At 36.0% G+C, this 15,127-nt stretch overlaps 1 protein-coding gene across 12 annotated transcripts in view; it reads right to left on the bottom strand.

The window, feature by feature from the left end:
- Pcm1 (pericentriolar material 1) overlaps positions 1 to 15,127 on the bottom strand; it is a 93,696-nt gene that overhangs the window by 58,148 nt on the left and 20,421 nt on the right. For 8 of the 12 annotated variants that reach the window (XM_034520757.2, XM_034520758.2, XM_034520760.2 and 5 more), the window contains 5 exons: positions 14,276 to 14,446; positions 13,973 to 14,089; positions 6,124 to 6,301; positions 3,117 to 3,226; positions 1,465 to 1,681 (listed from right to left, as the gene is read on the bottom strand). In XM_034520757.2, the coding sequence (XP_034376648.1) occupies positions 1,465 to 1,681; positions 3,117 to 3,226; positions 6,124 to 6,301; positions 13,973 to 14,089; positions 14,276 to 14,446 (793 nt within the window). The remainder of the gene's footprint in view (positions 1 to 1,464; positions 1,682 to 3,116; positions 3,227 to 6,123; positions 6,302 to 13,972; positions 14,090 to 14,275; positions 14,447 to 15,127) is intronic. The other 4 variants (XM_034520762.2, XM_034520763.2, XM_034520768.2 and 1 more) reach the window with 1 other exon arrangement.

Raw genomic sequence — 15,127 nt, 5'->3', positions numbered from 1 at the left:
ATTTTTACTTCCTCTTTCCAGAGTGTCTAGAACTTTTGCATTATAGCTACTAGATTAAAATAGAAGGTTAAAGCAAGATAGAAACTGACAAGAATTATAATGCTATATGCTAGAAAAACAACCAAAGAACCATAGGATAAACTTGTCTGAGATTAAAGAGTGTGGGTCACTATGTCTCACATATAGAACATGAAAGGCCAATCCTAGGAGATAATTAATTAGTCAGACTGTAATTTTCTACCTTCAACTACTTCAAAACTACAACCATTTATTTCTCAATAACTATCGTTGTTTATGTCTCCTTTGAATGCCACAATTATTACAGCTGGTTTCCAACGGTCTCGTTACACTGTTCTTTAATCGCTCTTCCTTTTACTTCTGCTCTTACATGATTTTCTAGAAGGAGTGTTCTCTTAAGAGTTGCCAAGCAGCAAAGTATGACTTCCTTTGTATATAAAACTGACACAGAGCAGTAAAGAGACCTTTCAAATCTTAAGCTTTCCTTAGTTGTCTTCCTGTTCTTAAACATTAACAACTGATATTATCCTCTACAAGAAGAGAAAGGTAGCTGAGATTAAGAGGAGTGAAATAAGTGTGTTTCAGGGCAAAAGTAGTCAGGTCCCTTTGAAAGTGGCAGAGAAACAGGAGGAATAAAGAACTACTATTCCAAGATGGGTGTGGCAATGCAACCATGTCATCCCAGACCTGGAAGACTGAGGTGGGAAGACTGCAAATTTGAAGTGAGCCTGATCACCACTGTAAAATCCTGTCTCAAAACACAAAAGAGAACATCTAATTCTTCTGTTATTTTGAATGACTTATTTATATTTTATGTATATGTACCTGTGTGAATTTATGTTCATCACCTCTATTCAAGTGCCCATAAAAACCAGAGGCCATCAGATCCCCTGGAACTGGAATGATAGGCAGTTGGGAGCTGCCTAATGTGGGTTCTGGAAACCAAACCTGGATTCTCTGCAAGAGCAGTAAGTGCTTTTGGATGCTGAGCCATCTTTCTAGTTCAAGAATGGGGATTGTAAAAATGGTGTTCTTATCCAGTTTAATATTTTATTCAGGCAAAAATGGAAATGTTACAGTAATAATGGCCAGCTGGGGCTACGCAAGCTGATTCCTAGTTCTAGCACTTAAGAGTTCCTATTACTGTGGGGTGGGAGCTAGGACTGAGAATGTGACTAGAGCCTAGCTCTAAATTATCCCAACTTTATTTTTTTTTTCTTTTATGAATAGATTTAACATCTATATTTGGCTCTTATATACTGGCTTATTAAAAGGATTCAAATTTCTTTTTCAAATATTATGGTTTTTTGGTTTTTTTTTGTTTTGGTTTGGTTTTTTTTATGAAACTAGTTAGTAACCTATCAAATACGTACTAAGTAACTGCTATGTGCCAGCATGGGTACTTACATGCCCTTAACATAATACTGCAGAATCAGATTTACTCACATGATGAATTGTTCAGATGCTGATCTCGAAGGTTATGAAGTTCTCCAAGTAATTTGTCCATTTTCTGTTTCTTTTCCTGTAGTACTCTCATTTTGCTAAAAAGCTGTACTTTCTCATCAGGTATATGTTCAGAAACTGAGGGATTTCTGCTCTGAGAAATCTCTCTGGTTAATGAAAGACTTTCTGCCTGTCTTCTGTTGTCTGGAACAGCTGGAGGCTTAAGTTTAAAAAATAAAGAAAAAAAGGAAAAGATCATTTAAAACAAAGACAGTTAAGTTGCATTTTACTGTACATTGACTTTTATTTTGTTTCCAATTTTGTTATTAACACAGTCTTTCCACTAACAATCTTATACCTATGTCCGTAGAGTATCTGAGAGTTTCTTTACCTAAGGTTTGACAGGATTCATTAGAAAACTTAGGCTTGCCTAATTTTCTTTGTGGACAAGACAAGCATTGCTACATTTCCCAGTAAGAGGCAAAGTTCAGCCATAATTCTCCAGATCCCACACACTCAAACTTCACACACATATCATTGTTTTACAAAGTTTACAAAACTAAGAAATTATTAATTCTAAAATTGCCTGCTAGACAAGGCAGTACAAGCCTGTAATCCTAGTGCTTTAAGAGGCTAGCACAGAAAGATGGAAACGTGAGGTCAGCCTGTCTTTGCTTCAATACCAAACCAAACAAAAATTCTCCGCCTCCCTCAAAAGCCTTTCTTAAAATTGTCAGTAAGATAAAATAATGTAAAGGCATAAACTTAAAACTAATTTTAAGTCTCTGGTTTTTTTTGGTTTTTTGTTTTTTTTTTAAGCCAGGGTCTCATTATGTAACCCTGGCTGTCCTGGATCGCACTATGTAGACCAGGCTGGCCTTGAATCTATAGATCCACCTGCTTCTGCCTCCCAGTGTGGGGATTAAAGCATGCACCACCATATGCAGCCTAACTTCAAGTCTCAAAGGTCATAACCACCTAATGTTTCAAAGAGGTAAAAAGAATGCTTATCTAACAGCCTACACAGAGAACTCTACTACCTGGCACAGTTAAATAGGCTTTTCTGGGTATGGACCCTTGTCTCCCTGGTTAAGAGCACTTGCTACTTTACAGAGGACCTAGGTCCTAGTGTGCATATCAGGCATATCAGGCACTCACAATCACTGTGACACTAGTCCCAGGGGATCTGATGCCCTCTTCTACCTCTGTTACACATAGGATACACACATACATTCAGGTACACATGTACAATGAAAATAAAATAAATATTAACATAGTAGATTTTCCTCTAACCTAGAATTTCTCACAGGATAGTGTCAAGAATAGCCATGTGATTATATGGGACCCACTCAAATCTTATGAATCATAATTTTGGAGATTGAAGGGTTCTGCATCCATTTTTCCTTCTTTTTCGTTTCTCAAGACAGGGTTTCTCTGTGCAGCTCTGGCTGTCCCGGAACTCACTCTGTAGACCAGGTTGGCCTTGAACTAAGAGACCCACATGTCTCTGCCTTCCCAGTGCTGGAATTAAAACCATGCCCCACTACGACCCAGCTCCATTTTCTAAACAGTCAAGCCAGGTGATATTTATGTTTACCAAGGCTTGAGACCTGGGTTAATTAATGTGATTTCTAAACTTAATATAGACCAGTCACCTGAGAATCACGAAGCTGATTATGGAAACGCTGAATTAAATCATTCAGTTCTTCATTTAGTTCGGATGTGATGCTGACTCCAGAAAAGCTTCCTGTAGTTTCTGTAACAACTGAAAACAGAATTAAATACTATATTCAGTGTAAAGAAGTATCAGGTTAAGCATAAATTTTGAAGGGGGGAGAACTTCAACCTAACATAATTTGAAACTTTTAATAATCTTATCTATCAGCCAATCATTTTATTAGAAGTTATATCTGGCAATGGAAAAATAATGAGACAACTGCTAAACTCTAGTGACTCATGTTTTTTCAATCTCAACATGCAAGGAAGGCTAGGACTATAATTCCACTTAGTAAATGTGATTTGTTGGCTCAAAGGTAGGAAGGTTCTATCAGATAGAGGGAACAGTGTGGACTCTGCCTCCTCCAAGAAAACCAATACTGCAATTTAGGAAACGGGCACTCTTTTCTTCAAAGTGTAGAATGAAAATTAGCACAGCTCTCAGGAATACAGTTCTTGCCTCAACCACCTATTTCTCCCATTAAAAGGCAAAAACTTAGCAATATGCAAATAAGAATGGCAGTGTTCTACAAAACTATGCCGTAAAGTAGACCAAATCCAGCTAGTCAAGCTTTGTAGTCTCACAGTTGAATAAATTTATTCACATAGTTGCTTGTGATACAGCAATTATACTAACCACCACAGGTTTTATCATCTTTATTAGAAATAAAACAACAAAAATCCTCTCATCCTCCTAAAGCACATTTATGAAGACAATTCTGACAATACCTACTGCTTTACTACACAGTACCCCATTCTTTATCCTTTCTTTTAGACTTTCAATTTTAAAAGCCAGAAGCTACAAAATGTTTTGTTTTGTTAGAAAATTCCATCATTTTCTGCTAAAACAAACTAATTAACTAACCAAAACAGTAACAACCAAAAAACTAAAAACTAGTATTTGAGACTGACAGAAACCTTTTTCTAGTCTAAACTCTCTGTAGAAAACACCAAAATCACAATTCGGATAATTAACAAACAACTTGCTAGACAGTAAATAAAGCACTCTTTCACATCTATAAAGAAGATGTGTTGTGTCTCTGAACAAATCAGAAATACTAATCTTTAATTTCATCAGTTTTCTTCAGGAAAATTTCATAAACACAGGGGAAAACTGTTTTAAAATTATTAAGCTAAAATTCTTGTTGAATAAGTAAAGTTCAAATTTAAATCTCCTAGTTATAGACTTTTAATGAAATTCCTAATAGTATATTTTTGTAAAAACAAAATTATTTGTATATTTCAACTTAAAATTCAATAGCTTTCTATACTAATATTCTATATAAACCCTAGCCAGGTCAGAAACTGTGTTTGACATACTTTTCTACTAAACATTGCCAAGGGTAAAAAGGCCTTCCTTACCCAGTACCCTACAATTCTGATGATCCAACAAGATGATGTAAATTCAACTACTCAAGACTCTGGAGAAGAGATTAGGAACTTTGTGAGCCCTGCTGTTCCACAAGGATGTACAGGCAGTTAAAGGCTGATGGGCATGACATAGACACTACTTCAGTAGTGCAGCCACTGGTTACTTGCCCATAAATCTGTAAGTAACCCACAATCCTGTAAGTAATCCTCATGAAACGTACTATGTCTCCCAAATAGCAAAAACTAAACAAACAATAAAAAAATCTGACCTAATTATAATGCTCAAAGATAAACAAACTTAGAATTGATGAGAAAACATAATTATAATTAAAGACAATGGAAAGCTATTATATCACTTTGTAAATATATACAATTCTTATCTGTCAATTAAAACTAAAAAAACCCTTACTTTTATTGAGTTTTAATAAGCAACAATCTTACTTTTAACCTAATAAAAACTTAAAACAGGTTTGAAGACAATAAGACACAGTACAAAATTAAGACAATACTAATCAATTCAATTGTCACTTAAATTATAATTATACACAGCTCTGAAGGAAAAAGAAAAACCTGTTTTGAGTCTCACAAATAGTGAGTAAACTAAAATAGCAGCTTTACAAGCTCATCTATCCACTGGATATCTAACTGAAATAACAGAACTGCTAATACTGAATACTAAAGATGCTCCATTAATTTACTTCCTCATTAGACTTTATCTGTTTGTTTTCTCCAGTGCTAAGGACCAAACCCAGAGCATATTTAAGCTGACAAACCTACAGCCCTCCCTACTTAATTTTATGAGGCAGTCACTATGAAGTATTATTAGAGGAGGGTGTCTGTGTACACATATGTGTGCATCAGAGGTTGATCTGGGGTATCTTTCTTAGTCACACTCCATCTTATTTTTGAGACAGGATTACTCACTGAGCCTAAAGCTCATCAACTGGCTAGACTACAGAACCCCGGGATCTCGTCTCTGTCCCTTCTGGAGCTGGGTTACAGATGTGTACCACTGCGCTTGGCTTTAATGTGGTTGCTGAGAATCCAAACTAAGGTCCTTATGCTTGTGGGACAAGCACTTTACTAGCAGAGTCATACCTAATTCTTGAGTCTCCTTGCCTCAGCCTTCTGAGTGCTGGGATTACCAGGTCTGGCTCACTAATGATTTTTTTAAACCTTCTTTGCAAGGCAAATAAAGAACAACCTTACCTCAGTGAGATTTAAAACAAAAAACAGAAGAAAAAAAAAAAAAGCAGTAATTCCTTCAAAGTGGAAACAAAGGAAACAAGAGCCCTATCACTTTGAGGTTACAAAACAGTACTACATACAGGCCTGTCTCTTTTACCTCTCAAAGGTACTCTCTGATGAAAAGGAGCTGTCTGTCTGCACCGTACATTATGTTAGCCAGGAGCAACCTCTTCTGTATAACCAGAGAAAAGCACAGGACAGAGTAAACTTGCTTGCAGGTTGCTAAACTAGTCAACACCCAAGATCTGATTCTACAGGAACAGCATTCACTTTGTAATACAGTTAGTGAGCCTTTCTTCTATTGCTCTATGACTACCACATACATACCAGAATCGTCCATCACAGCTATAGTTTGCTCTGCTTTATGCTGCAAAGCTAGAAGAGCAGCCTGCCGGCCCTGAAGAGCCCTCAGCTGTTCCTGCTGTTGTAACATTTTTTTTAATAAATCATGTTGTTTCTTCAAATTTTCTGTCTCTTCCATAGGCTCCTGCTGAGGATCTCTGGCCTGAAAAATAAGACCAACAATACTGATACCTGATAGTTCAAATCCATGGTCCTGTTTCATTTGCCATCGGCAAAGTACAGCAAATACTAGTTTCAATTAAACACACAACTCTAGATACAGTTTTAATAGACTTAGAAAATTGGTATGTCCCATATTAAAAATTAGGTAACTTTACAGTGAAAAACTATGAGGAGTTAAAAGGAAAGGGGAAAAAAAACTTACAAAACAGAAGGTTCAAAATCTAGGAAGGCAACTGGAGCTGTACATATTGCAGATAAACTAATAGGGAACCAATTACAAATACTCAGTTATACTCTCAACTTCTCTACAACCTATCAGGTAACAAAACTATCTACCCATTCCAGAAGATGATTTTTAACATATACAACAAAAGCAAAGTAAGTGGGGCGGAGGGAAGGGAAAAGACACACACACAGAGAATAAACATACCAACTTCTAACCAAGGTCAAGAATTTTTAAATATATTTGCTGATTATCTTATGTAAAAAAGCCTAACTGAAGCACATTAAGTATATAACAAAGCAGAAAACTCTATTTTGTATCAAGTATTTTTCTTAGCTTTTTAACTCTTAAATTATGTCCATTCAGCTGAGTTTGGGGCATAAATTGAGTCTGGAAGACTTCCCCAATACACTAAGAATTTATCATCCTCTCTATATACAACGTAATAGATTTAAATAGGAACTACTTAGAAGAAACTACCAATGGGACTGGAAATGACTCAACAGTTACACACTTGTTACTCTTGCAGAGGACTCAGGCCAGGTACAGTTCCCAGAACTCACATAGAGGTTCACAACCATCTGTAACTCTAATTCCTAGGCTCTAACACCCTCTTCTGATCTCTATGGGCATCAGACATGCATAGGACATACACACATACATACAGGTAAAATACTTATACATATAAAATAAACCAGTATTTTAAAAGAAAAATTTTTAGAGAAGTAATAACCAAGTGGGCTGGTGATATGGCTTAGTGGCAAAGTTCTTGCTTAAGGCCTCATTTGTTAAAATAAACAAACACATATATACACAAAATTAAAACTTAAAACACAGCAAAACAAAACTAATCAAAAACAGAAATGTAAATACAACCCCAAACAATAAATTTTAAGACCAATTAGATAAAATACATATTGTAAAGATATCCTTCATAAGTGATTTGCCATCAAAATATTTAAAAGTTCTATTATTTTAATCCATTGGCATTAAATATTCCCTTTAATGTATTGACTTTGTTTAAAATTTGCCACACTAACAATTTTTTGGGGGGAATATAAAATTTTAAATGATTTCTCCCCTAAAATTACTAAGGCAAGTAAAAAGTTAAATGATATCTTTTGAAAGTAAAAACAAATACAGTGATCTACTTTCCCTGGGCACATGTTATTTCTAGAGATACCACAGGGAACACAGACAGCTCAAAAAGTTTCCTTTTGGATGACATCCTTCACCAGCGCTACACAAAGCTTCTTCCATCTACCTCCTCCCAAGTAGAACCATCAATATTGTAAATAAGAATGGGTAGCCATGACAACATCTTACATTATGACTTAGAAATGGGGGGGGGGAAGAAAGTACAGTTAAACTCAGAGAAAGTTAAGATGAAATTACAAGTTTAGTGCAGGTTGATGACACCTAACAACTTTTATATACATATAATTTACATTTCAGATTGGTATTTATAATCAACTCTGAAGAAAGCTGAGAAGCTGGGTACAGTGGCACATGCCTTAAATCTCAGTACTTGAAAGGCAGAGGCAGGTACAACTCTGAATGCAAGGCCAGTGTGGTCTACATAGGAGTTCCACCCTAGCCATGAATCCTAGCTACACAGTAAGACCCTGTCTTTAAAAATGGGGAGAACTGGAGGGAATTGAGTTGCTTGACTTATAAGCACAAAAACTTGAGTTGGATCCTCATAACCTATTTTTTTTTTTTTTTAAAGAAAAAGGCCAGACCTAGTGGTTTACACTTGTAAACTCACTCCTTCAAAGGTGGAGAGAAGCAGATACCTGGAACTCATGGCCAATCTCAATAGTCTATTTGGTCCAGTTATAAGCACTGTCTCCAAAAAAAAAAAAAAAAGGTGAGACAGTACTCCTCTCACAAAGGAGAGGTATACATGAAGCTGTTACATAATACAAAACATTACATCTATAAAATACACAAAAATATCAGTCTTTGTAGACAGTTATCATTTCATATCAACTCATAAGGCTGTTTTTAGCTCCAAATCTAACGTAGGACCTCAATCCTTTTCCTCTATTCTTCAAAACACAGTATATTTTGAAAGGTTTCTTAGAGGGAAGAAATGGAAGGAATTAGGCTTTGTTTAATGAAAACCATGTGTGAATCATGTGCAAGTATGTGGCACTAGGATGACCTTAAGAATCAAGCCTAGGGCTGAGCACACGCCTTTAATCCTGGCACTTGGGAGGCAGAGGCAGGTGGATTTCTGAGGCCAGCCTGGACTACAGAGTGAGTTCCAGGACAGCCAGAACTACACAGAGAAACCCTGTCTCAAAAAAACCAAAAAAAAAAAAGAGAGAGAGATACAGGATATCCTCCACATGCATGTTGTGGCCCACTACAGGCACACACACGCACGCATGCATACACACACACACACACACACACACACACACACTAAAAATAGTTTTAAAAGAACAAGATTAAGAATAGTGAAATTATGACAAATCCCTGAGCAATTTAAAGTTACAATCATTCTTATTTGTAAGAATACTTTCCAAGAGACAGAAACAGAAGGGTTTTGGTTTTTTATTTTGTTTTGTTTTGTTTGTTTTTTAATGTTCATAAACTACCACAGGGTGAAAGAAGACCTGGTAAAGGAAAGTAAGAACCTCCCAGGACCCCACAGGAATGACATTAATAATTAAATACCCAACAAAGTGGAGGGAGACTCTGTCAAGACCATATCCAGAGGTTAGGCATGACTCCCCAGTTAAGAGATGGGGTCACTCAACCATTTCCAAAAATTTAATCCAGAATTGCTCCTGTCTAAAGGAAATACAGGGACAAAGAGTGGAACAGAGACTGAAGGAATGGCCATCCAGAGACTGACCCACTTGGGGATCCATCCCACATACAGATACCAAACCCAGAAATGCCAAGAAATGCTTGCTGACAGGAGCCTGATATAGCTATTCTCCTTAAAGAAGTACCTTAAGCTTAACACTTTGTATAACTAAAGACAACCCCGGACACACCAAAAAAAGTAAAAATAAATAAATAAATAAATAAATAAAACTGCCAAAATATTTGAGGTTATTTTGTCGTCTTAAACATAAAAAAGATAGAAAGAAGAAAGAATGAATTAAAGGAAGGAAGGAAAACAAAGTAAAAAATTAATCAGGAATGCTCAGCAGATCCCGGGGGACAGCTCTGCACCCAATCTCACAGAACCCAGAGGAAGCTGGGCTCCCAGGAGTTCTAACCTGGGCAGTATCTCAGGTAAAAATGAATCACCCGTGATGTCTGCTGTTCTAATCCTGATGCTGGCCTCCAGACTTATACTACTCAGACCTTCGATGGACCATTGACAAGGACATCAAACAGCTAGAGATTGACATCACTAATCTGAAGAAATCCCTCCTTTCGCTGTCTGAAGTGATCTACAAAACTTGCAAAGGACTTTATTGGACGTGATTTACGCTTTTACAATAGAAAAGACTGTGTACAGCTCTAGACTGTGCACAGTCCTTAAAGAAGAATGTTGTTTTTACATAGACAAAACAGGGATGGTTAAAGAGAGCATGAAAAAGGTCAGAAAGGCCTTGATAAAAGACAGAAAGATGAGAGCTGGTACAAGAATTGGTACATTAGCCGGGCAGTGGTGGCGCATGCCTGTAATCCCAGCACTTGGGAGGCAGAGGCAGGCGGATTTCTGAGTTCGAGGCCAGCCTGGTCTACAGAGTGAGTTCCAGGACAGCCAGGGCTACACAGAGAAACCCTGTCTTGAAAAAAACAAAAAAAGAATTGGTACATTATCAGATACATTATCATAAGTTAGCTATGGAGGACCACGAGACTCAAGATGAGGCTGTTTCTCTATCCAGAGCGTTCCCAAAACCAATCTCCACCCACCCTAAAAGAGGGAACTTTCGCCCCTAGACCAAGCAGAGAGGGGCCACCCAGAACACCCTCTGACTGGCAATCTGAATTCTTGCTTAGGCTGCGAGGCTAAGCACTGTAAGGGAATATAAATAAAAACTGAAAATATCTTTCTGGGTTCCCTGAGGGACAAGCCTGACTGCATAGGGGTTGATGTCAAAAGTATCCCCTCTCCAAGAAAAAGACATCAGGATGGGTATGGCCCTCATGCCTCACTGGGCAATGACAGGAGGACCAGAGCCATTACAAGGTTCCCTTTAATTATTGGAGGTCAGGCCATCTATCCCAGCCTTCGCAAGATTAGAATCACCACAGCCCTTCTATACTTGGAGAAGGGAGGAGATGTCAGGGGCAGCCCTGCTTATACACTGAAGGACTAAAATCAGCCATAGGCCTGACATATACGCCTGCTAACACAAAGTCTTGGGACTCTGTGGAAAAACACTGAAACAGATGGCTATAAAGCTATTGTAAACACGCAGCTTTGGTGGAAATTTACCAGCCTGAGTAGTCACGGACCTTGTAGATTGGTAGCCTTAGCAGATAGTACCAACTTAGATAAGGACAAGTGAATCATAGACAGAGTCACAGTGACCTGTCCCTAGAACCTTCACCCAGCCGATAACCTGTTCTGGAAGATATCTGTACTCCCCCTGAACACCTACGCTCCTGGGTCATCCCCTTCCCCACATCCTGCCTTTTTGTGTTTATAACCCCTGTGTGAAAAAGTAAAAATTAAGACTTGATAAAGAAAAAAAAAGAAAGAAAAAAAGATATGCATATATATATATATGTATATATATGCCTATGCATGCTTTTTAAAATTAGTAAAAAAAAAAAAAAAAAAACTATTCTCTTTTCTTTATAAAGCAACACTCTTATGTTAACATGTTCATTTAGTATGAAACACTTCTATATCTTAGCAGAGGTAACTGTCTTCCTTTCAGCAGTCTTCTAAAAAAAAAAAAGGTTGAACCTCTCAATAAAGAAATATAGTAATTAAAAAAATGATCACTGGTAACAAGCTAGTAATAAAACTTACAAAATTACTATGGTGTACCCCAAACTATTAAAATGATATTTTGCTCTTGATAAAATAATACACATGCTTTTACAAATGCTATTTCTTTCAAATGTATTAGAAGAACCACAGAAACATTTTTCTTCATTTTTATACAAATCACAGGAAACTAAAAAAATTAAAATCAAACACTGAAGAGGGAAATCTAGCAAAACATCAATTAGCAAATCGACTAGCTAAATCTTTTTTTTTTTTCCCCAAGAGGGAGAATGAGAGGGGAAGAAAGGGTTTTAAACAGTAACACAAATATTAGCCAAAACCAGGAAAAAAGCATTTCTTCCATTAAGGAGAGAAAGTCTAACATCTTATACTATTTGCTTTTTCCCTAATGAACTTCTATAGTAATAATACAAAAATTTAAAGTATCTTTCAAATTCATAAAAACTAATATTATAAACAAAAGCAACTGTCAAGGTCTAAGAATGTTTTATATAAGCTAAACCTTCAATAGAAAAAGAACAAGTTATTATTCTAATCCTTTATAATTTATAATAAATCTAAATCAGCTACCATATTTTATCCATGCTGAGGTATATTCTAAAGCAAAAAAAAAATTAAAAACACTTAGCAAGAGCATTTTACTAAAACAGATTGTAGTATATTACAGAGTTGATAATACAGAGTTAAGAGTTAATCAGTAACAGAAAAGCAAATAAGGAAGAAATAGAACTAAAGAGCTGCTCATTTAAAGACTTCCCACGTTAACATGGTGAAGTATACCTTTGAGGGAAATCCACGGTTTTGGCTACATTTCCTATTAGGTCTCAGTTCCCTGTCATTCTGAGTAGCTGTGTCACCTTTCCCCTTGGGACTTATAGTACCCTCAATGTCTGAAACCTGTTCTTGTGAAGCTGAATTCCCTAGTTTGTCCTCAATGCAGGGCCGAATTCTCAGACTAAAAGATGCCTCCTTTATTAAATAGTGTAACATATTAATTTCTTAACACAAACTCCTGTTTAACATATAAGGCAGCCTTGTAAATAAATACAAAAATGTCTCATTTCACCTTTAAATAAAAATTAACTCAAAGCCATCTCCAAGTGGAAGTAAATGTAATTACACTTTTAAGTTTCTATAGAATAAAGTTACTTATTAATTATAAGCAAGTACTATATCTGGGACAAGTTTCAAGTATAGAAAACTGATAAAGCATATTTTAACATTTATTAGGTACATAACAATTTACAAAAAGCCATGATTTTTTGTCATTATAGAGGAAATTCTCATCACAGTAAATGCTTTGGATTTTGGAATGTAAATTATAATCAACTATACCATTCCCCATACCTCTCCTATCAAATCTTTTAACAAGCCAACCCCAGCCCTTCTGTTTCTGCTGGTATAGAAGAGAAAAATTATTCCCAGGACCACTATGAACAAAAAACAATTTCCCACAGCAGAATCCATTTTTCAACAACTGTTTGGATCAAACCCCCTGAGTATTTCCTTAAATAGAAAGAAAAAAATCAAATTCCTTATTTAAAAAAAAAAAAAAAGTTTAAATAGGAAAGGATAGGGAGAAGCAAAGAAACAGGTAAAATTTGTAGAGCAGTAATAAAAGGAAACAAACCCTCAAATTCCTAGTGCTGAATGGTATTTTGAAATATATTACAAAAATCAATACATGGGTGCTAATCATTTCAATACAAAAGGCTTACTAGTACTGTGTGTTCAACAGTTACACAGCTGTATGATTAGTGTTATTTTTCATGGTGGAGTAGTTATCATATGCACTTCAGACAAGTGCACATCTGTTCAAATAAAAGTGTTCAAAAGCCAAGCAGTTTTGAAATGTACTACATTCTTTGAACAATCTTATAACCTTTTCTTTCTCCAAAGTTCTATATAAATTACTCTTTCCCAAGGAGAAAATGTTTTATTAATTTTATTTTATAGTCAGAAACATTACTTTTTCTTCACTGAGAGTAAATAATATAGTCAATATTATCCTGTCTCATTTATTAGGTGTTACTTCAACATTTTAAACTTCTAGCTTTGCTAAAGTACTACAGAATGAGAAATTTTTAAAAATCTTAGCACATTCAAAATGAGTCCTCACCAGAAAATGAATGTGGAAACTTCTTACAGGTTTAATATTCGTGAGTATCACACCCTAGTGATACAGTTCTTATACCTCCAATGAATCTAGCTTTGCCAATGCTTCTTAAAATTAGGAAAGCTGTGCTGAGCAAAACCAATTTCACTGACATTTCTGTGCAATGAAATCTAAAAGTGACTAGATTTCCAACAATGTTAGTAATAAAGTTTTCAAACGTCCATGTTTAGAAACTATATATACCATTAACAGTTTGAGGGTTTCTTTCCTAGAATACACTTTTTTACTAAAGAATGCCAAAAATTATCATCTTGAAAACTGGAGGAAAACCTTAAATCTTCATTTCCAGCACTTTAATTACCAAAAAGCCGCTTACCGTGGTATCTGAAGCCTCAGACTGCACATCTACGTTTAGCGATGTGCTCTCAGCTACAGAACCAGATCCCACAGCTGAGTCTATAGTCCGAACATCCTCCTCCTCCTTTTCTCTAGCCTGAAATATTTTAGTGGTATAAATCATACAACTATTAAAAAGGGCAATAAAAATGTTATAATGGATGGCACGATTTTTGAAAATATGTTAACTCCTCTGGAGTGACATCAGAATGTCATCACTATTTGTATATGGTACATCATAAAAATAACTCAACATACATCACTTAAAAAGTCTAAAACTTACAAGAATTTTCTGGAGAAATTTCATATATGACTTTTCTTGCTCTTTAAGGTGCTCTATGAGATGAGTGAGACGCTCAACATTAGCAGATCTTTCATTTTTCTCTACAAGATCTTCTCGCATAGAACTAGCTTTAGTAATATAGTCACGAATTTGAACAAGCCTGCTTACAATCTGTAAGAAAAATATTAAAAAGAAATATAAGAATGGCAGTATACAACCTATAACACCAAGCGTAATTTAATTTACTCCATAGTAATAGTGTTATCAAGCAAAGATCTAGGTTTACCATATAAATTTATACAGATAAGAAACTTTTAATTAAAATTAGATATTTCTTTAAATTAAAACATAATGGTCAATAAACTTCAATCACCATCAATTTAAAAGTAATTATAAAACTATTTTAATTTATATTATCTGAAAAATTGGAGTTGGTGATGTCCTATTTTATGTGGTTTCCAGGTACTAAATGCTCAGGTGCAGCTTGTAGACAGCGGAGGAAGCCCAGTTAGCAAAGTCCTGAGTGAAGATGTACAGTTTACAGCAGCACAGCCATGTATCTGTTCTTCCCTTGTCCCTACAGAGTGCCAGGACCCACGCAGTATAGGCTCTCCCACTAAGTAATCTCGCCAGGCCCCAAAATTGTGTTTATAAAACAATTGCTGAGAAATTATTTATATATTCCACCAGGTGGCGGAGGAATGGGGGTGAGGTGGTACTTACATGTGCATGATATATGTATATGTATGCACACATGTGCCCGAGGCATATGTAGCAATATGGCACTGGTTCTTTCCTTCTACCTTTACATGGGTTCCACGTATCACATTCAGGTTGCCAGGCTTGCACAGC

The sequence above is a fragment of the Arvicanthis niloticus genome, chromosome 16 (genome assembly GCF_011762505.2).
Source record: "Arvicanthis niloticus isolate mArvNil1 chromosome 16, mArvNil1.pat.X, whole genome shotgun sequence".
Taxonomy (NCBI): Eukaryota; Metazoa; Chordata; class Mammalia; order Rodentia; family Muridae; genus Arvicanthis; species Arvicanthis niloticus.
This window is presented reverse-complemented; position numbering and strand designations above follow the sequence as displayed.